We start from the raw sequence: 22,626 nt of genomic DNA on the forward strand, positions 1-22,626 counted from the left end.
AAACTTGCTTGAGACAATGTGCTGCTGTTATTTATGTGTGTACAATTTCCTCAGTTATAATGTAAAAGAGGCAAAATTATTTTAAAAACTGGGAGTTTGACAAAAATAAATGCGGCAGCCATGTTTTGTACTGTAACAAATCTCATGCACGTTGTAAGTCTCTTGAAGATGATTTTTAGATTTTACTAAAATGTACAATAAACTTGTTTATGGAAAACATATGGTCTGTGATAATGTAAAGTATACACAAAAAGGTTGGCCAATTGGACTTACATATGGGCTCTCAGTGATGGCTGAGGTCATAACCAGTTGTAGTATTTTGGGGCGGATTCAATCGTCGGCCTCTGCTCATCAGACAGCGCGGAAAACCGTTTTCAGTGCCGGCAAATTTTCACATTTTGCTCTCTGTTTTAAGGATTATTGCTGGCTGTTGGAATAGTAGATATACTAACTAAGACAGTTTTTGTTTCTGTCCGGTTTGAATGAAATGTGTTTTTATGAAATTAAGCATCTTAGTTCAGTGAGAAACTTTAATTCAGAAGGAGCGCGGTTGTATTTTTCAGTCTAATAAGATAAATAAGTGTCAGAATGTGTCTTTCCTTGACAGTCTGAGTTTATCTTTATCTCCTAGATGATGCCGTGGCTTTGTCATACAGTAATGCCCAACCCTAATACACAACCTGTAGTCAGTGGGCTAAAACCTCCCCTGGGGCGCTCCTTTATTTCCTTTATGCTCTCCAGTAATGCCAAACATTTAAATTACTCCATTTAAAAAGCTCCATACAATGACCATGACGCAGAGCATGGAGCGGTGACGTGCATAGCTGAAGGCCAATCAAGACAAGACTTGCACGTTCATTTTTGAGACTTCAACTTAGCCACGAGGTTAACCATCTCACCTTGGACATCTCTTGCTCCAGCTGTAGCCTGCGGTTCAGTTTCTGCTGGTGGGTCTTCATCACGTTCTCTATGTGCTGCTCCATGTAGAACTTGAAAGCGAACGGCGAGTAGGTCTTGATGCGCGATTCTCTCTTTTCCTCGTCTCGCCCATTCTTCCTCACCGGAACGGGTGACGTCTGGATCTGCTTCTTGTCTTTTACTGTTTTTTCTCCTTTGCCCATTTTCGTCTTCTCTTTCACCTGCTGGCTCTCCTCGGCCTTTCCGCTCCCTCCGCTGCCGCCGCGTGCGCTTCTGGCAGCAGCAGGGTTGCCGAGGTCTTGAGCTCCACACATGACTCCGGCTCCTTCCTCTGCCCCAGACATGAGCAGGCTTTTGGGGTAAGGTGGGGGTGGGCAGCGTGGTTCCTGAGCAGGCTCCAGAGAGTACGTCTCCTCTGGCATGTAGGCCAGAGGTTCCGCTGCGTCCTGGGCCTGAGCGGTCATCCAGCTGGGGTGACACGGTCCCACAGCCGTCTTGGGTTCTGGCCTCATCACACGGATACTCTTGACCGGCTGTTGGATGGGCGGGGATGTTACAGCCGTGATGGTGTTCGGGGGGCCCAAGGAGGGGTCCTGTTTGGCAGCCGTGGGGGGTGCAGCCATCGCAGGCCGAACACCATTGGGCCCTGCAGAGCGACTGTTGAAGGAGTTGGTTCTGCTGGGGACACGCACTTCCCCCCTGAATGGGCCCTGCGGCTGGGGTTGCCTGGCTTGAGGGGCGCCTTCGGGACCTGGAGGTCCCGCCCAATGGTGCTCATACAGGTCCAGGTTGAGACTGGCCCTGGATGGTGTCATCAAGCCCTGGGGCATGTCAGAGAAGTCAGGGCCTAGGGCTGCCACCCCACCTGGGGAACGGGACATCATGTGGACCTGGTGGGAGGTGGGGCTGGCCTGGCGCGGGTGGGAATGAGGGGGCAGGTACAGGTTAGCAGGGTACCCTCCCCCTCCTCCTCCTGGAACGTTCTGGCCCATGGGCCCCTTCCCCTGCATGTTGACGTAGTTGTCTGGGGGCGGCATGGGGGGCGGTGCCATCTTGTTCTGGAAGGAGGCGGTCCTCTTGACTCCATAGCCTGCAGGCTCCATCATGTGCGGCCTGGCGTGGCCATAGTCATAGTGGGGAACTGGCACGGGCACCCCTGGAGGCTGAGGCTGGAGCTGCAGAGGCTGGCCGGGGACGCTGTAGCCCATCATGGGCCCGTGCTGCTCCATGCTGCCAGGGTAGCCCTTCTGCTGGGCCCCCGGAGGATACATGGTGTTGGCTGGGTTGCTCTGGTTGGCCATCACCGGGGGATAGGTGCCCATACTGGGAGGTCGACCCATCGGGTTTCCCATGGCAGGGCCCTGTGGCGCACCAGACGGCGGCATCATGTAGTTCATTACGGGGGGAGCGCTCATGTAGGGTCTGGGCATCTCACCCTCAGGGCCGTATCCACCTGCCTCATACATGGGAGCTCCCATCTGGTGGTACGGAGGCATGACACCGGCCTCCACTGGAGCCTCTAATGCGGGTCGGTGGTCCATTGAGTTTGGCATGCCAGCTTTTCCTGAAAGGACAAGGAACAAGATCACTCAAAGTACACTAAGCCTGATGAAACTCTGTTATAAAACATAACTAGACCAATTGTTTCTTTCCTTCTTTCTTAATAAGCCCATGGTGTAGTGAAGAGCATAAAAAAATCTATTCAAAATCAACTTATCGAGGTTGTATTTTTACCTGGTGAAGTCTGCTTGATGACGCGGACGATGAGCTCGTTGCGAGGGTCGAGGTACCCCATTTTGCTGATGTACTCTAAGGCCGCTTCGATGTTCCTACTTCCTGTTTGCTTCAGCGCCCGCACCGCCATTTCCTGTGACGCACACACACAGAAACAACGTATTGATACTTTATTTTGAAATACACCTTCTATAACAACCCCTTTTTTAATTTCTAAATAGAGTCTAACATCGGTTAAATTATAAATTAAATCAAGAACTGTTCGATGGAGGAAAAAGTAAAGAAGACGATAATCTGTTCAGACGTTCACTTCCTGCTTTAAAAGACATTGCTGCAGATATCTGCAATTAATCACTCAAGATTACACAAACAAACACTGACACGTGAACTCTAAATGAGGATTCTCTGCCGTGAACATAAAAAACACATTAAAAAAAACACACTGCCCCAGCAGAAGCTCAAGCACCTGCATCCTGGGGTCACACACCAGTGACTTCCTGCGCCCGTCACAAAAAAACATTTGAAACTGGAATAATAGTTCCCAGAAATGAGAATATTTTAAATGTTATTCTGTGCCGTTGCTTCCTGGTTTATTCTATTCCCGGGTCAAAAGCCACCGCTGCGGAGTGCGGAGTGGGGAGTGGGGAGTCCTAACCCCGGCACACAGAAACCCGATAATAATCGGGGTAAAGCGTTTACACACAAGAGAACTGCGATTACTAAAGGAGTTATCTTGAGTCTGTTACCCGGGGTACAGTGTTTACATGGTGTTTGAGAAACCTGGGTACGCCCTTAACCCGATTAAACCGGGTTTTTAAACTGCTTGTTAACACACAGAGAATTTCAGAGATTTAGGTTTCGCTGCAACTTTAAAAAAATCTGCACACGCACTCCCAGGTGAGCAACTGAAGCCCCCCCCCAAAAGTAGCTTGAGAAGAGGAAATATCTTGTCACTTTTGTTTTGTCAAAATAAAAATCTCAGCCAAAAGATGATTATCTGATCTATATGCCATGCTAGCAGAAACACACACACACACACACACACACACACACACGTGGGCAGATGCACGCACGCACACACCAAAGATGCTGTGAAAAGGATCATTTAAAAGGTGACTGTGAATTGGGCGTTTCCTGTCATCAATAATGCACCACCCAATTTAATAACAGTTATTAAAGCTGATTTAGTTTTCATAAGACACAAAAAACACTGAGGGCGCACTCGCACTTTGCATTCTCCTCATTCTTCCTGTAAAATGGCATTTTAGTTAATGATATGCCTGCTGGCTCCCTCCTTAATCACACACGCGGCGCTCCAACAGGTGGGTCACTGTGTGAAAGCCCACAGCGATGTGGGTCACCTATGTGAAAAATGTGGGTTAACCACTTTTCCGTTCATCAGCTGCCGTGTAATTTAGGCCTCCAGACGCGGCGGCAAAAAATGTGAAGGAGGAAACATCCGCAGCATTCCTTTCGCTTTTACGGCCTTTTACTAAACAACGCCGATTGTTCCTTCGGTTCTTGTGTTAATTTAAAGCAGGAGATCTAGTTAAATATTCAAATCCATTCAACCCCCTCAGACTAAGATGCCTAAACACACAAAACAGAACCAACTGTAGTTTGGATTCTCCCCCGTATTTCCTCTCTCTCTCTCTCTCTTCTTCTTCTTTGTCTGTCCTTTTTTGATTTTTGTGTACTGTCCTTTATGCAAAGCTTTAAAATGGAAGCTGTTTACTGAGCTGTAAAATTGTCACATTCATTAATTCATCTTCAACCTCTTGTCCCTGTCGGGGTCGCGGGGTGCTGGAGCCGATCTCAGCATCACATCGAGCGTGAGGTGGGGTCCACCCTGAACAGAACGCCAGTCTATCACAGGACACATAGAGACGAACAGAGACAGACAACCATTCACACCTACGGGTGATTTAGAGTCATCAATGAACCGAACACCTGCACGTCTTTGGACTGTGGGAGGAAACCGGAGAACCCGGAGAAAACCCACGCAGACACGGGGACAACATGCAAACTCCACACAGAAGGGCCCCAGCCGGGATGCGAACCTGGAACCTGTGAGGCGAAAGTGCTAACCACTACACCACCGTGTAGTCCAAACATTTAAAAAAGAAAATCACGTCTAACAATACAGGATTCAGCTCTGTTCAAACATTTCAAGGTGTATTTGCACTTTTCCAGCACCTTACAGCTGAGGTAAATGACATATTTACACTGATTATTGCACTTTGTCACATTAAATCAGATAAATAAAACATTATGTTTCAACAGAAAGGCGTTTAAAAGTAGACTTCCTATATAACGCAAAACTCAAGCACCACATTAATGTTTTCAAGCACCCGTAAGAAGCCTAAATAACACCTTTTTACTTTAATTCACCTCCTGACTTTCCATGAAAACTATGTTCTGTACACGTTGTGAGGTAGATGCAACTCAACACTCAACACTGCTTTAGAAGACGTCAGACACGATGAGTAACTTGTTTACAGTAAACATGTAAACAAACAGGACAGCAGAGCGTGAGATCCACACAACAGAAGATCTGTCTTTCCCTCTCCGGTGGAGCGACCCACACCTAGATGAGGAAAATCCCCGCGAATGGCATATGACCTCACCGCAAAGACATCTCAGACCTCGGCCCGGCAGCTCCGACGGAGCCGACACTCAGGTGCCCCCGCTGGCCGCACGCCGTGACTGCAGCCACAAATTAATGTCTCACACATGACATTGTTATTCAGACTTGTGTGGGAGGGCACCAACAACCTTAACATGCACCTCTACTCATCAAAATACATCACAACAACCATAAACTACAACTATGTGAGTGTGCTTTAGCTATAAAACATACATATGTGCATATTTATTACTATATTGTTATTAAAGTGTAACCGTTTTTAAGCTGCTTCTTTGAGTAACTTCACATTGGAGCAATAGTGTGTGTGTATGTGTGTATTTTATAGGTGTAGTTTTACACCATAAATACAAAAGACTGCAGCTATTATAACACATGCATTTGTATTTATGGAATATTGCGGTGGCCTCTGCAACTGCTGCTCTTCCCAAAAAGACTATTAAACCGCAGCACACTCGCGCTGCCTCCGCTGCTGCCAGGTTTCTAACAAGAACCAGGAGAACTGAACATATTGTTCCCGCTCCTAAATCTTTACAATGGCTTCAGGATCATTTTCTAGAAGAGTTTCTAAAGTGCTGCTGCTGCTGCTGGTTTATGAATCACTCAGATAGAAATGCTTCAGGCCGGAGAGAAAATGGTGAAAAACGCATGGATGGAAACACATTTTTCAGATTATCTTCATTGACTTTAGCTGCTTTAAACGTTTTATTCCAAATCTCCAATTCTCTTAAAGGGATTTTTTTAAAAGTACTTATCAATAGTCAGTGTAGATGGAGAAGCTGCTTTATCTCTCCGTCAGACAGCCCTGTTTACGTTCACGCGGAGGGAGTTTAAATCATTACCAACGCTCTCTTCAAAGCCACCAGACACCACTGACAGAAACTGTCATTTCCCCTCAGAACACAAGATTAGCTGGTCTACCGCTGCCTCGATCGGTTAGTTTGTGCTACTTTTGTTGGTTCCTAACCCCTTTAAAAAAAACAAAAGTCACACAATAACACAAACAAACTAACCACTGTTCCTGCGCAGCCATTTTGTTCCTCTTCTGTCTGCGGTTTTCTCACTATTTTTCAGGAGGAAACTAAATAAAAAATAACATAAATGGGTTTAAAAGTAGGACTGCGCAGCAACCGTGGGCACAGGAAATGCCAGGGCCACACACTTTCTATGCCTTCTCTAACGCGTACGTGTGTGTGTGTGTGTGTGTGTGTCCGTCAGTGTGTCTATGTAGGTGTAAATACACGACTGTGTGTGTACGCCTGCTTTCGTCTCCTCCCGTTGCATCCGTGTGTTCGTACACAAACATATATAACCACGTCCCTGAGCCCAAGACTGACCATCCACACACACACACACACACCACTGTTTATACTCCGTTTCCTGTGTGTGTGTGTGTGTGTGTGTGTGTGTGTGTGTGTGTGTGTGTGTGTGTGTGTGTGTGTGTGTGTTGCATTCCTGCGTAGCCAGTAGAGAGTGCTGCCTGCCAGAGCCGCCCAGTAATGTCACATTATGTCCTTCTCTCGCTCACTCTTTCTACCTCGTGTGCTTTCCTCCTGCTTCTCGGGCTTTCAGTCTAACTTAAGGACAAGTCAAACATTAAATTCCTACATTCAAACCCATGAACAGTGAAATTAAAACGTCCGTGTCCGTCACGTGAACGTGAAAACACTTTGTCCAATTAACTCACATGATGAAAAACATGTCTGTTAGTCCATGGGTACATTTGTTTTCAGTGTCACAACCCTAAACGGAATGACTAGTTTCAGTATCAGAATTACATTTATCCAGTCTGAAAACACTTGGAAAGTCTATCAAAGCTCTTTTTGGCAGATATAAAGCTCTATTTGGAAGAAATAAAGCTCTTTTTGGCAGATATAAATCTCTATTTGGAAGAAATAAAGCTCTTTTTGGCAGATATAAAGCTCTCTATGGCAGATTTTGGCAGATATGAAGCTCTATTTAGCAGATATAAGGCTCTTTTTGGCAGATATAAAGCTCTTTTTTGACAAATATAAAGCTCTTTCTGGAAGATATTCATCTTTTTTGTCAGATATAAAAGCTCTTTTGGCAGATATAAAGCTCTTTTGGCAGATATAAAGCTTTTTTGGCAGATATTAAGCTCTATTTGGCAGATATAAAGCTCTATTTGGCAGATATAAAGCTCTTTTTGGCAGATAAAAAGCTATTTTTGGCAGAAATAAAGCTCTATTTGGCAGATATAAAGCTCTTTATGGCAGATATAAAGCTCTTTATGGCAGATATAAAGCTCTTTTTGACAAATATAAAGCTCTTTTTGGCAGATATAAAGCTCTTTTGGCAGATATTAAGCTCTTTATGGCAGATATAAAGCTCGCCATCTTGGCGGTGCCTGGTGCTGCCTAGCTCTAACCGGGCAAACTTTAAGCCTTAATATAATTTAAACAAGGTGAGTTATATAAAAATTCACCCCTGTACAGTTTTCATGAACAGCTAAAATATCTAAAGAGCCCAAACATAGTTTTTGTACCGGGCTGTAAATGTGCTTATTTCTGCTGTAAAGTTTGGCATTTTAACATGGAGGTCTATGGTGACTGACTCGCTTTTGGAGCCCCCTGTGGCCATTCAAGGAACTGCAGTTTCACATTGGCCTTAAATTTCAGCCTCACACGTTTCCGCTTGTTTCCAAATCCAATTTCATTGGACACATTTATGTATCCGCTTCCCGAGTTCAAGATGAGTCATCAAAAATATTTCTATGATTTATAGAAAATTGGCATTTTGACATCAGATTCTTTAATAATCACAGGGGGGAATATTTAAATAGAAAAACATGCTTTTCTGCATCTAAAACGTTGATAAATGAACACAGAGACACTCAAATATATATATTTCACATTATATACTGATTCATGTGTGTATGTGTGTGTGTGTGTGTGTGTGTGTGTGTGTGTGTGTGTGTGTGTGTGTGTGTGTGTGTGTGTGTGTGTGTGTGTGTGTGTGTGTGTGTGTGTGTGTGTGTGTGTGTGTGTGTGTGTGTGTGTTGGGTGGAGGCGGGCCTGGTGACCCCGGCTGTCATGGCGACAGATGTTGCCTGCTCACATTCCTCAGCCCAGGAAGTAGGAATTCAAGCTATTTGCATTGTGGACCGTCTCTCCCCCTCTATCTGAAACACCCAGGCCACATTCGTACCCTTGTCATAATGGTTACGGGCCGCAAGCCGCCACGTTATACCCAACGCATAATCACCGGCCTACGCACAAACTGCTCTGACAGAAGCACAGGCAGACGTTTTCTCTTTTTGCATGAGGGTGACAGTGAAGGTTTTTTTAAGAAATTAGTCGTCTCTTTGACCCAATTCTGAAACACACTCCAGCGCGGGATGATCGAAACCATCTGGAGCGCGTTCGGGATGGATGAGGGACGCACATGCTTCATTTCCACCTCCTCCGTCGTCCTCCCCTCCTCTTCCTCATCCTCATCCATGGCAGTAACAAGAGCCTCACTGCTAAAGCGAGGCTACAACGCGAGCCACGTCCGTGAAGCACGCACCGCTTCCAAGTCACGTCCTGTTGGCCCTCATCGTTACATAAACGCCGCAGTTTTTGCTTCCTCGCACGTCGAAGGCTTTAAAGCGCTTATTAGCGTGCACCGGATTCCTCCTGCGCCGCAGTTTGTCCTGTACATACATTAGGAGGGACGGACGAGAAGTTCAGGGGCAGGAAAACGCCCCCTCCTCCTTCCTCTTAATTTCCTTTCTTTCCCCTGTCATCTCCATGCGTGGCATGCCGCCCCACACCCTCGCTCCCCCTCCAAAACATTTCCTCCCTTTAAAAAAAAGAAAAGGGGATTATGTAACGAGCCACATTGCTCTGTAATTTGCAGCTGGAGAAGACGGGAGAGACAAAGGAGGAGGAGGAAGACTTAGCTGATAAGAGTCGGGCTGAGCAGGAGAAATTAGGTGAGGGGTTTTCAAGGACACAGGAGCCGAACCTACGGCAGCCATGATGAAGGAAAAACAGCTCGGTGGCCTAAAAATGGAGGCCGTCTTCCTGTCTGAGGAGCTGAAAAACTCCCAGAGCCACCGTGCTAATGTGTTATTAGCAAACAACGCTAATGAAGCAAAGAGACACACAAGCGTTCTTTCAGTCCTGCACGTAAAACACTACTTTATATTGAAAATAGACCTGGAGTTACATCCCTGTAACTACTGCGTATCCCTGCATGGTTCAGGAAGGAACCATCTCATCTCATCCCAACCTCAACCTCTGATCCGGGGTCGGGTCTCGGGGGCAGCAGCTTTAGCAGGGACCCCAAACTTCCCTTTCCCGGGCCACATTAACCAGCTCTAACTGGGGGATCCTGAGGCATTTAAACTGTTTTGTTCCAGCTTAGTACCACCAAGGTCACTAGTTATGTTTTTTTGTGTCTTACCTTGACATGAGCATGAAGAGGTGGATGCTTATTTGATGTTGGGCCCTTTACAGTCACTTTTAGACGCCACACTTTGCAAACTGGATATCCATCTTCTACAACAACTACCTGCTCATTTCGTTGATATTCAAAATGCTCCAACTGACGATTTACGGCTCTTTTAGCGGATGTAAAGCTCTTTTTGCACATATAAAGCTCTTTTTAGCAGATATAAAGCTCTTTTTAGCAGATATAAAGCTCTTTTTGAAGCTATAAAGTTCTTTTTAGCAGATATAAAGCTCTTTTTGCTGGATATAAAGCTCTTTTTGCTGGATATAAAGCTCTTTCTGCCGGATATAAAGCTCTTTGTAGCAGCTATAAAGCTCTTTAGCAGCTATAGAGCTCTTCTCAGTGCTTCAGGTGACGGACATGACGACTCTCTCACACATAAACTCACTAACAAGATGAAATTTCACTGCACACAAGCAAATAACATGACTGGAAACATTTGTTTTCACACAGCAACAATGCAGCTATGAGGACACAATAGATTTTGTAGCTTCTATAATCCTTACGATTATGTAACCGCGGTTATGGCAAAATCCATTACTCCCAACATCAGAGGCAGTCCAGAGAGACAACTGAATCAGCGATTTCACCCATTCAAGGCAGGTTTCTTCTTACTATTTCACCTCCGACATTTCCTTTCTTCTTCAGGGCAAAGTCAATGAAGATATTCTCATATCACATGCTGGGTGTAAACGCACAGAGTCTCCTGTTGCACAGCTTCACAGTGGTGTGAAAAGGGTTGTCTAGTTTGTTCTGCTCGTCTCAGTGGTGGTTTTTGTTGGAGCATGAACTCTCAAACATCCAAAGACTCAATCGTTCATTCGGTGTAATTATAAAACCATTAATAAAAGGGTATAAAAATGGAACAAACACTGATAGCAGAGACACAGAGGGACAAAGAGTCTGACAGACCACAGACAAAGACAGAGGAGGAGGAGAGGCGACATGTTGGGTGGCGACTCGACTGCAGCGGGAGGAGGAACTGTTCCACCCTGCTGCCATTGAATGTTCACTTCCTGATGGTATTGACTCTGCCCGCACCGCTCTGGTCCCATTCACAAATGGTGGAAGCAAAGGAGGGTCAGCCAGCGGCACATCGAAACCGAGGAAATGGCTGCCAATGGAGCTGAAGAGTAATTCAAAGTGTCTATTATCTTTGACAGATGTTTGAAACTCACTGGAGGAGCTTCGGCGTCTGAAATGAACGTTAGTGCGCTCCGGCCAAATCGATTTTCTGCCGATTTTTTTGCAATGTTCAGTATTGATGTTTGTGGGACACCATTAGGCCTCACTATTAGCTCCATTTACCAGCTAATAAAATATGAAAGTGGCTTTTAAATTTGCTTCACTCGCCAGCCAAAAAAGCAGTGATAATCGGTAATATTTTACTGCTCACTTTCCATTTGCTCGGTTAATTTCACACCCTTGACACCACACACTCCACATTAACAATAGCCCTTTGGAAGCTTGTTTCCTAATAAAACTTCACATCAGGGTCAGTAAGGGCGCACTCACACTGTCCTTCCGCACTGCACAAAAAACGTTTTTTCGGGGTCAAGCCTAGTGCGTTTGATCAGTGTGATTGCAACCGCTCCGCGCATAACTACGGTCCGTCTGAGAGAGGTGGGCTTTTGTAGAGCCCGTTTGCACATGTACGAGCACGATGCCTACGGCGGTTCTGACGTCATTTATGTGCGCCTGTTTGGACATAGAAAATAGAAGGACGGACCATGCGCGGACAGTTATAACAACAACAATGGCGGCGAAAGGTTCGCGTTGGTGTGATGCGGAGGTGGAGTGTTTACTGCAGATTTGGTCGGATGAAAATATTCAAAAACAGTCGACAAGACGCACAAAAACTCAGAGGTCTACGGAAAGATTTGTAACCAAAGCGACGCATCGCAATGACGTCAATCAATGCGTGTGACGTGTTACAGTGTGATGACGTCTTGGCAGCAAGAAGCATTTGCGCGAGGCCCAGGTAGTGTGAGTACAAATGGGCCTGGGGCGCAGGGGGAGAGGGAGGGGGGGACAAGTACCCTAAAGCCCGGGGCAGAAGGACATTGTGAGTGCGCCTTAAATGACAACTTATAGATAATTAGAAAGACAAGAGATGAATGTTACCATTGCAAGATTTAAAAAACATCAAATATCAACATCCATCCAAAATAATTAACCGCTGTGCACGCCTTTTGTCCCCTGACCCTCTGAACGCAGCGCATAGTCAACGTGCATGTAAGACAGGGAATCAAACGGCCTCATACCTTCACCGCAGCGGGGAGGATTTTATACGTTGCGCTGTGCACGAGCTTGAGCTGAGCATTCTTCACATGCTGAGCTCCATAACAGGGCGCTGTCCTCGAAGCCCTTTAACCACCGGTGCACCGACTCTTAACTGAACAAGCTGCATTTTGTGATGACATGCTGGCATTACTTATCGATCAAACCTGCCTCATTCACTTCTGGACATTTCAAAAGATCGCTTTTCAACAGCTCCCTTAGAGAGGATACTGAAGAACACGAGTGAAAGGGGGGAAACTTCGGGGGTAGTTCTGGCTGCTGGTCAGATCTTTTTTAATGTATATTCAGTGTGACAGTGGCTCTGAAGGTCCTGACACATCAGGCCGACGGTACTCCCACAAGTTCAGACGGTTCAACATGTTGAGAGAAGTCACGCTGATTGGCTGTTCAGCGTAAGTGAATCAGTGCATGAGAAGATAAACGGAACAGAGGAAAGTAAACAAACGACTAAAGGTAAGATTATTGAGCTATTTACTGGGTTCCTGCACCTTTTTCAAAGTCAAATTCAAGCACTTCAAGGAGCATTTCCATGCTTTTCCAGCACCTTTCATCCGTGGTAAACTACATATTTGTATACAGCATAAAACTCAGTATTCAGTAAACTTATTATTGCACTTGTTCATCACAATAAATTGGATGTTATTGTCCTATAAACAACCAACATGAGGATTTGAGACAGCTTTCTACAGATGGACGACAAATGAAAGGAAAACTAACTCTCAAATATGAAGATCTTCTGTTATTTAATAGATCCCATATAACATAACAGTTAAAGCAAATTGTCAAACACCACAGTAAAAAATTCAAGTGTTTTCAAGGATTTCCATTACCCGTAAGAACCGCGTATTTAGCAGAAACAATTCTTAAAGTGAAATTCCATCTTTTTTCTGCAAATACACTCATCGAATTTAATAATTTTCGTGTACAAACAACTAACAAAGAAATCTGCATGAAATGTTATGTTATATGGGATGACGTCTATTATATAAAAGAGAGAAAAATGAAGATCTTCATATTTGACAGACTGAAAACAGCATTTTCTGACATTTCTGCATGAAAACTAGTTGATGAATGTGTGTATTTGCCTAAAAAGAGCCTTGGATGATTTTAAACAGTAATTTCCCTTGAATTGTTTGCGTTACTGTTCACTCTGGTTGTGTTGTTAACGTGCTAACTAGCGTCTTGAATCCGTCCTGTTGTTTTCGGATTCTCATTTCGAATGACAAAATAGAAACTACCGCTCTCCTCTCACGCAGGCTTCATCGCCACTCTTTCTCCGATGCCGGTTTGGTGCGTCTGAGCCATGAGGCCTAAAATACAGACTATTACGTTCATTTCTAGTGAATCCGTGTGGCGTCGTGGCATCTTAATAAGCTTTAAAACTAGACTTCCTGCTTCACATTTCATCTTCTAATTACAGTTCACTGTAGCAACAGACCCACATCAACGTGACGCTCATCGCTTTATTACAACAAGGTGCAGCGTGATTAATTTCTCTCCTTATCCAGAACAGGTACAACGAACTGTAGTAGTCCACGTTACACACACTCAGTGTTTAACAGCATGAATCTGTTTTTTAGGACATCACAAATTAAAGAAAACTTAACTGAAGCGGTAAATACAGGAGATACATTTAAAAAAGGTTCTTAAAGTTTGCAGATATGTTCTCCGTTGACGTGAACTCTCCTTCAACTGAAAGGGAAGTGAAGTGACCCCTGGTTAACGGCATCCACATGACACCTTTACGCGCTGATTTCTGAGGCTGAGTGTAAAAAGAGGAGGCCCTCACTTCCCGTGGAAACTCTCTCCCTCCTTCGCTCTCCTCCAGAGACGTTTGATGGCGCTCTCGCATTCCTTTAAGCGAGACAGAGGGAGTAGAAACCGCCAAACAGCCCAGTTCTCCACCTGATATTTCAACTTTTCAACGCTCGGCCCCTTGTTACGCAACCGCAGCACTGTACACTTGGCAGGGAAGACTTGTATTGTGTTGCATCTGGGAGCGTATGGCACTTGACTGCTTTCATGAAGACGTCCCGACTGAAAGAGGCAGGGCGACTTTGAACACAATACTTACGTATACATATTCTGTATTAATACGCACAACAATGCATGCTCTGTCTCTCAGCTTCCTGTGGTTGTGCAAAAATGTATCGTAGTACAATCTATGTACAAAAGTAGCATAACAATAAAAAGAATCTGCATCAGTTGTGATTCTGAAAATTAAGTCTTTTGTTTGTGTTCAGCTGAGGTGTTTTATTCAAGTTGACATTTGTTCTTTATCCTTTTCTCACCCATTGATACTTGGATTCATTTATATTTGGCTTCAGTTAACTTGAGGAAGATTTGTTTTTTAAAGAAAAGCAGCTTTAAGTCGTTAGAAAATATAATAATATGTATTTTTACTAGGTTGTAAATTCCATTTCGAGATTGTTGTTGTGGCAAACTCTGTTAATCTAATAAATGACCATAATTGATCTCCCTCACTGATCTATAACAGACTACAAGGCACTAATGAAGGCCCAGGTATTAAAGGGATCGTTTGATCGCAGCATCCAAAGCAAGACACTACACCCGTACACACACACTCTTCCTCGCTCTCTGACTCACCTGGTCGCAGCCGGCGTTGACCAGCTCCTGCAGCATCTGCCGGTTGACCTCCCCGACGCCCGCGGGGTGTCCTGACCCGGAAGATGGGCCCGACTCATTGGCGAACGGCATGAGGGATTTACGGATTTCCCGCAAGGCATTCTGGTAGTTGTTGAATTTCTGCGGCGGTCGGAGCTGCTGCTGTCGGCTGGCTGTGTCTTTCTTGCAGTCGGCGCCTCTGCCGCCGTCTGTCCGGGAGCTGACCCCGTGCAGAGCCTGGCTCACCAGCTTGGCTGGCTGCTTCAGACCCTCCTTGATCTCCTGGAGCCTCTGGCGTGTGTTGCCCACATACGGGGCGGCTGGGAAAGTCTTGGGCCTCATGGCCTCAGTGCCCAGGGCAGGCACCTACTCTAAAAAAGGGAAGCACACACACTCCCCTGCAATCTCCAAAAGGATCCCTATCAAGTTGTCTGACCTAAATAGCAAAGAGTCTCCTGGAGCAGAGATTTGGGTGTCCTCCTCTGTGTCCCCTTATCTGTTTTTGTGTCTCTCTTTGTGTTTCTGATTCCTGCTGATGCTGGTGGGCTGGATGAAGGTGCGGTACTACAGGCGCTCCATGGTGGTGTGGCTTTCAAGGCTCAGGTTCCAGCTTATTCCAGGAAATGCAGCCGGTCACGAGGGCACCGCAGAGCCAAACCATGATGCTGCTGCCAGTCGTCGCCTGTGTGGAGAGGAAGGGATGGAGTTAAAGCACGGAGACTGTGGTCATGCATGGCGTTCGTTGTTTTTCTTAATTTTCTAAAATGAAAAGCAAGCGCCGGGCAGTTTACCCGTGCATGCACAGGAAAGTTGGGCTTGTAATTAAAAAGACTAAATATGCAAAAATGAAACACTGCTATCTCAGACATTAAACAGACGTTAAAGGCTTGGAATTTTAAATATGTTGGCGACTTTAACGCATCGTACATGTTGATATCATTGCACTGCAGCAGTCAATGAACACCACAATTATAACACGTGTAACAGCATACTCATCTCATGTAAACATTCAAATGAGAAAACAATTGTAAACGTGGTCAGTTGCATGCGAACAGGTGGTAAAAGTTTGATGAATTTAAAGACTAAGCAGTTTTATAGATTTCTTCTGTGGCATCACAACAAAGGTGGATAACATGATCAGCTGTTATCTGGCATTAAAAAACAGGTCCTTTGCAGCCTGATATCTTCATTTTTAAGTCAAAAACTTCTGAAACAAAATGACTTACTTTTCAGTAACAGTGACAGGATGTGACAAACACACATGGGACCAGTTTGAGACCAGTAAACCCCGGCAGTCTGATTCAGTGTTGGTAGTGCTGCATACGCAGTACTGGACCTGGTGCATACCTAACGCATAATTCAGGAATGCTCAGGGTCATACAACACCACCTGCCCCTCTCCGCACCCCATCAATGCATAGCAGCGGTTGCACAAGTCAGCCCCTGTCACTGCATACTTCTGCAACGTGGTCATCGGTGAACACCCTTGTGAGAGCGCAAGAGCTTCAACGTGGGGGCAAAACAAGCCTCCCTTCCCTGCGTCAGACTCTCTGCCTGTGATGATCACACATTTAACACCGTTTGACAGTCTTATCTGGAGGAACATACTCTGCATTCTGCCACAACAGCGTTACTCCTCCAGGGGCAGATGGGATGACGTGTTGGATTAAATGCACATGTTCCTGTCCGAAGCCTCACGTGAGGACTCGCAGTCTGATGTGAAACACTCACGTCTGAGGTCACACAATCAGTGTGTTTACATGCACATCAGTAACCTGAAAATGGCCTTACCCCGGTATAATCAAGTTATTGAAGTCCCCCTCGTATACATGAGCAGGGGTTGGATGAGTAACTCTTCCTCCGGTACAGTTGGGGGCGCTCCGACAACATACAGCTGCTCTGAAAACGGCTTTTGTTCCGGTTCACCTTTTTCAAAATCCCAACAGTCGCCATTTGGACAGAATTAAGACCGAAACGGGTCTTCTTGGTAGTGATGTTACTTGCTATTGTCAAGTCCTCCCTTGGTTAAAAGGTAACGCTCTATTATTGTTGTTTTTTTCCGGTTTTTGGCGCCTTTGCTTCCTGGTTTATACTATTTCCAGGTCAAAAGCCACTGCGGTGGAGTGGGGTGCATACGCAGACGAGAAACCCGATAATAATCCGAGAACGCTGTTTACATACGCGAATAATCCGGGGCTGAAGGAGTTCTCTAGGTATGTTAACCGTGGTGTGAGAACCTGTGGTACAGTGTTTACTCTTGGATAGATGGATAGATGTCAATCCAACCAAACAATCACACCGTCTATCGATTTGTCCATATATCTATCTATCTATCTATCTATCTGTCGGTCTATCTATCTATCTGTCGGTCTATCTATCTATCTGTCGGTTTATCTATCTGTTGTCTATCTATCTGTTGGTCTATCTATCTGTTGGTCTATCTATCCATCTATCTATACGTCTATCTAGCTATCTATCTATCTATATATCTGTTGGTCTATCTATCTATCTATCTATCTGTTGGTCTATCTATCTATCTATCTATCTATCTATCTATCTGTTGGTCTATCTATCTATCTGTTGGTCTATCTATCTATCTATTGGTCTATCTATCTATATATATGTTGGTCTATCTATCTATCTATCTATCTATCTATCTATCTATCTATCTATCTATCTGTTGGTCTATCTATCTATCTATTGGTCTATCTATCTATATATATGTTGGTCTATCTATCTATCTATCTATCTATCTATCTATCTGTTGGTCTATCTATCTATCTGCTGGTCTATCCGTCTATCTATCTGTTTGTCCATCTATCTATATATCTATCCGTTTGTCCATCTATCTATCTATCGGTCTATCTGTTGGTCTATCCGTGTATCTATCTATTCTTTGCCTTTCTAAGTAAATAAGCTTGAATGCAGTTGCAAAACTAAACCCTGAGAAACATCTAGATCATATAAGAAAGAATTTCATTTTTCCCCAGTTACTGGTTGGACTTTTTTGTTTCCCTTAAATGATCTCTTCTTTACATTTGAGATCCACTGAACTAAAAGTCTTTCTTTACAAGCCAAGCAATACCTCTCGACAGAAGACCCTGGAACTGACAGGCCTGCTGGTTTCCTGTCTAAACGGAGCGTCTCACAAGCTTCAAATATCTTCCTCGGCCAGAAGAGATTTCCGTTTGGCTGGCAGATGTGGCAGTGATGTCTGCTCTCCAGATACTGATCTGGTTTGTTACCTTCATGGAAAAACTGCCAGACACAATCATCACATCCTGGCAGGTTTTGACACGGCTGTGGTTTTTAAAATTTAGTCTGCTATCCTAACCATGTCGTGAAGCAATCAACCTTTAATCGACGATGGTTGCATTTCAAAAAGAGTCTGATTGGCAGTTGGATTAGTAAAAGAATTTCTAAACGATTATTAAAGCCGCAATTATCCTCACACATGAAAATAATTGATCGTCTGAAGGCTCCGCCAAATCTGCTATTATGCCTTTTAGCACTTATACCATGCCCACACACACCACAGAGATAAAGACAAGTAGAGCTGGGCTTGAATAAATTCACATTTTTGGTTTAGGACGGTGTTTAAAAATAAAAATGTATGAAATTCTGAGCACTCATTCTTTATAATAACTCACTGTCTTTGTCCTTTGTTCAGATATTAAGTGCGTTTACATGCACAGCAGTAACACGAGAATGTCAGATCTCCCTGCATGAGCGAGGAACAGTTCATGCCGCCGCATCGTCCGATTAATTTCTGTTAATGAACACCTCGTCAGGCATTATCCCTCACCTAACCCTGGTTTTCTGGCTCCATTTCTGGTCCTTTTTCATACTAGGAAGTTACGCCTGAAGCTCACGGATATTTTAATATTTAGAGCGATCCACCGCAACAAACGGACAATTTAAAAAAAACATGATTTATCTGACAAACTAAGTTGAAAAACTTTAAATTGATGGGTTATAACATAGACCTACACTGCCTTACAAACTGCAGTTACTACAAAAATGACTAAAAACAAGAGTTCTGCAGAGTGTTTGGGCCTGAAATGATGGAGGTTAGGACTGATTTGGATACAAATGACCCCATCAAAGAACCAGTAAACCGTAATCCATCATAGTTGTGCCAAATACTCATTTGTTGGGACAATAAAGAAACTTTAAAGCTATTTTTTATTGTTTCAATTATATAATAGTTACAGTATAGTATCGTATCGCCACATTGTGCAGGAAACTACTGTGTGACTATTTGATTATTTTATGTAATTGCATAAATGAACCGAGTTGTTATATTGTAGATAGATTCTTATCAATAACAATCTCGCCCAGAGACACTTTCCAGTAAAGCAGTACTGAAAAATCATGGCATTCAAACCAAAAGTAGCCAAACATAAGAAGCCCTTGAACTCCACCCCACCCCCCCCACCCCCGTCCCCGAGAGACTTCATCGCTTTGGGCCATTTCTAAGAAGGACACAGCCCACACTGTTTGTACAGATAAAACTTTGTATAGACACAAACATGCTGTTTTTTCATGTTGGTGGGTGGTGCTGGGACATGGGTGCCAAGCTGCATGAATGTTGCCCCATCTCTGGGATCTCTCGCCTCCATTCCTGCGATGCTTTAGGCGCCATGTCCAACCAATGAGCATTCCATTCCACAAGTAACTACAAGTAAACTCATACCACTGTTGGATCATGGGACAGTCTGGGACGGTCCATGACCAAAATAACCCCCTCCCCCCAAAAAAAAAAACAGAAGACCTATGTCTGGAAATAAGGGAATGCTGAGGGCACGTCTGACTTCTCAGATTTACCAGAAATAACCCCCACAACTCATACGCACATCCACAAACACACGGCATGATGTCGTACTAAACGCTAACCTCTGACAATACATTCCTAAGATCCATCTCTACTTTGACCCGACCCTTAAAGTTAACTTCTGACGCTAAAGTGCAACACACTCAAAATCAATCAATACAGAAATAAATGCATAAATAAATACAGGAGTTAATAATTAAATGCATAAATAAATAAATATAGAAATAAATAAATTAATAAATAAAGGATGAAAGACAGAAATATATGTATAAATAAATACAGGAATAAATATTAAATTCACAAATAAATAAATGCTTCAATAAATACAGGAATAAATAATTAAATGCATGAAATAAATAAATAAATGCATAAATAAATAAATACAGAGATAAATAAATGAATGAATAAATGATGAAAGACAGAAATATGTATATGTAGAAATTAATACAGAAATAAATAGAGTAAATAAATGCATAATTAAGTGCATAGATTTAGAGATTACGGACTTTTTGAATACAGTTTGCACGTGTTCTGTCTCTGAGCACTGATCTGCTTTTTTATTTTTAATGTTTTATTTTGTTGATTTATTATGTTTAGTTGTGTGTTTTTGTTTTAGTTGTGTGTTGTTTTGGTTTTAAATGTGAAACTTGTGTGTTTATGCTGTTTTGTCCAGGACTCACCTGGAAAAGAGATTTTAAATCTTCCTGGTTAAATAAAAGGGAAAGAATAAAAAATAAAACAGTCATAAATGAATGAATAAATGCGGAAATACATTAAAACAGAAACAAATATTTAAATAAATAAATTCAGGAATAAATTATCAAATGCACAAAAAAATGCATGAATAAGCGCTTGGATAAATAAAAACATAAATAAATAAACTAAATAAATCCACAAATACAGAACATGATGTCATAATAAACCCTAAGACCCATCTCAACTTTGACCCGACTCTAAAAGTCGACCTCTGACCCTAAAGTACAACACACTCAAGGCCAGTAAATACAGAAATAAATGTAAAAATCAATAAATACAGGAATAAATATTCAAATGGGTGAATAAGTGCTAAAATAAAATAAAATGTGCACTGCAGAAAACTTGGTCTGGCACCGAGTCAGATTTTTTTAAGTGGGTCATTGACAAATTTTCCTGAAAAAGTCGTGTTCTCAGAAAACAAAAATGTGCAGAGAGAGGATCTAGATGGGTACCTTGCTCTACAGCAACACTAACATCTGGGACCAAATCGCTCTTCCTGCAAAGCGAACGGGTGTAAACACGGGGGAAATGAGCAGGATTTATGTTTCGATACTAGCGGCTTAAAAATCGATACTTGATTGGGAAACAAAATATCGATTTATATATCGCAGAATCGATAAAATTGCTCAGCCCTGCTCCTCACAGGGCTCTCCTGCTGCACTCTGGGTAACGCCAGGGGTCCTCTTCCCCACGCAGAGGCCATGCGGCTGACAAGTGACCGACACAAGACGAGAATAAGGTTAACTCCTCATCACGCTGAGGAAGAGAGAGCGGTCAGGGAAAACCGATGCACCGGAGTGAAAACGTGTCCTCTGGTCTCTTTGATCGAGAGACACCAGGAAAACAAACAAACATGCAAATGGAAATTATCGCAGCTGCCAAAGTTATCAAGCTCATTTTTAAGTCATCGTGCCGTGAATTGAATTACTTGAATCAGCTTTTCTACACCATTTCCACGGTCAACTTCAACTAATTTTCAAGTGCTTTCAAGGTCCATTTTAAAGCTTTTCGAGCTCTGATCACACTGACTTATTCATGATTTAGAGACCAAACAATTCCTCCATGAGCAGCAGCAGCAAGTCACACTATCTATAATAATAATAATAATATCTATATACAGTATTTATTCAGCAATCTTGTGAACAAATTTGCAATTGTAAATGTCACATATCTACCCAATCAGTTGCCATCATGTGTCCGGGTTCGTAAGCTCAGTTCTACACAGTACGGCTGAAAAGCGTCAGAAAGGAAATGTGACGGAGTACGAAAAAGAAAAGCACAACGACTGAAAGAACAAGATCTACTCAGAAAATCCTAAAATGACAGGAGTTTTAGAGCTTGCAGACTCTTCTTCTGTTCTAGGTTCTTCTGATAAAGCATGATTAATAATGTGGGGGCCCCAAACGGACAGCAGCCCAGGGGCCCAGGGGCCCAGGACCACCTTAACCCGCCTCTGCCCGCGGTTCTTTCCCGACAGTTGACAGAATTAAACCCGGCTGTGGCTCGATGTACCTGCCGACGCACCGCAGCCTGCACAGGGACGCCTTTAACGTGACGTGAAGAGTCTAAATTACACCTTTACGAATCAAACACCTGAAGTGATACGCCCGAAAAACAACAACAATCAAACGTAGTACGAGAGTGTGTGTGTGTGTGTGTGTGTGTGTGTGTGTGTGTGTGTGTGTGTGTGTGTGTGTGTGTGTGTGTGTGTGTGTGTGTGTGTGTGTGTGTGTGTGTGTGAGAGCGTAGTAGCAGCAGCACCACACCTGAATGAAACACATGGTTGCATCAGAGCCAAACTATTCAGGCCTTTAGGCGTCAAATAACAAATTATTTACTTACATCCTGGATCTTTTTTAAGTTTTTATCTTTTATTTCTCGTCTTTTAAACAAACACATCCAGACACTATTTCACCCATTTTGTTATACGTGAAATATAATAAGTTATCCAATAATTTAGGGCGACTTTTCTGTCTTTTTAAACCCTGTTTATGTGCAGTTATTATATTTAATTATATTTACATATGGAGAAGGTTTAGACCACACTGACTTATTCATGATTTAGAGACCAGACAATTCCTCCATGAGCAGCAGCAAGTCACACTATCTATAATAATATTAATATATATATATATATATATATATATATCTGTATTTATCCAGCAATCTTGTGAACAAAGTGGCAACGAAAACCTTAATTTTAACAGACAAGAACATCAAACAGACCCATTATATTGTTGTGCATGCAGAATCTATGAAAAAATATTAAATTATGTAATAATTTTAGGGTTATTGGAGATTTTACTGTTTATTTAAAGCCTGTTTTTAACCACATGTGAAGTTTTTATATTGTTGTG

General features: G+C 43.3%; 1 protein-coding gene across 1 annotated transcript in view; it reads right to left on the reverse strand.

Annotated features, from left to right (window-relative positions):
* lats2 (large tumor suppressor kinase 2) overlaps positions 1-22,626 on the reverse strand; it is a 31,236-nt gene that overhangs the window by 7,198 nt on the left and 1,412 nt on the right. Inside the window, exons 2-4 of the mRNA XM_083921455.1 lie at positions 14,663-15,362; positions 2,653-2,785; positions 900-2,482 (exon numbers count right to left, since the gene is read on the reverse strand). Coding sequence (XP_083777581.1) covers positions 900-2,482; positions 2,653-2,785; positions 14,663-15,022 — 2,076 coding nt within the window. The 5' untranslated portion in view covers positions 15,023-15,362. The remainder of the gene's footprint in view (positions 1-899; positions 2,483-2,652; positions 2,786-14,662; positions 15,363-22,626) is intronic.

The sequence above is a fragment of the Echiichthys vipera genome, assembly GCF_963691815.1.
Source record: "Echiichthys vipera genome assembly, chromosome: 10".
In the NCBI taxonomy this organism is placed as follows: Eukaryota; Metazoa; Chordata; class Actinopteri; order Perciformes; family Trachinidae; genus Echiichthys; species Echiichthys vipera.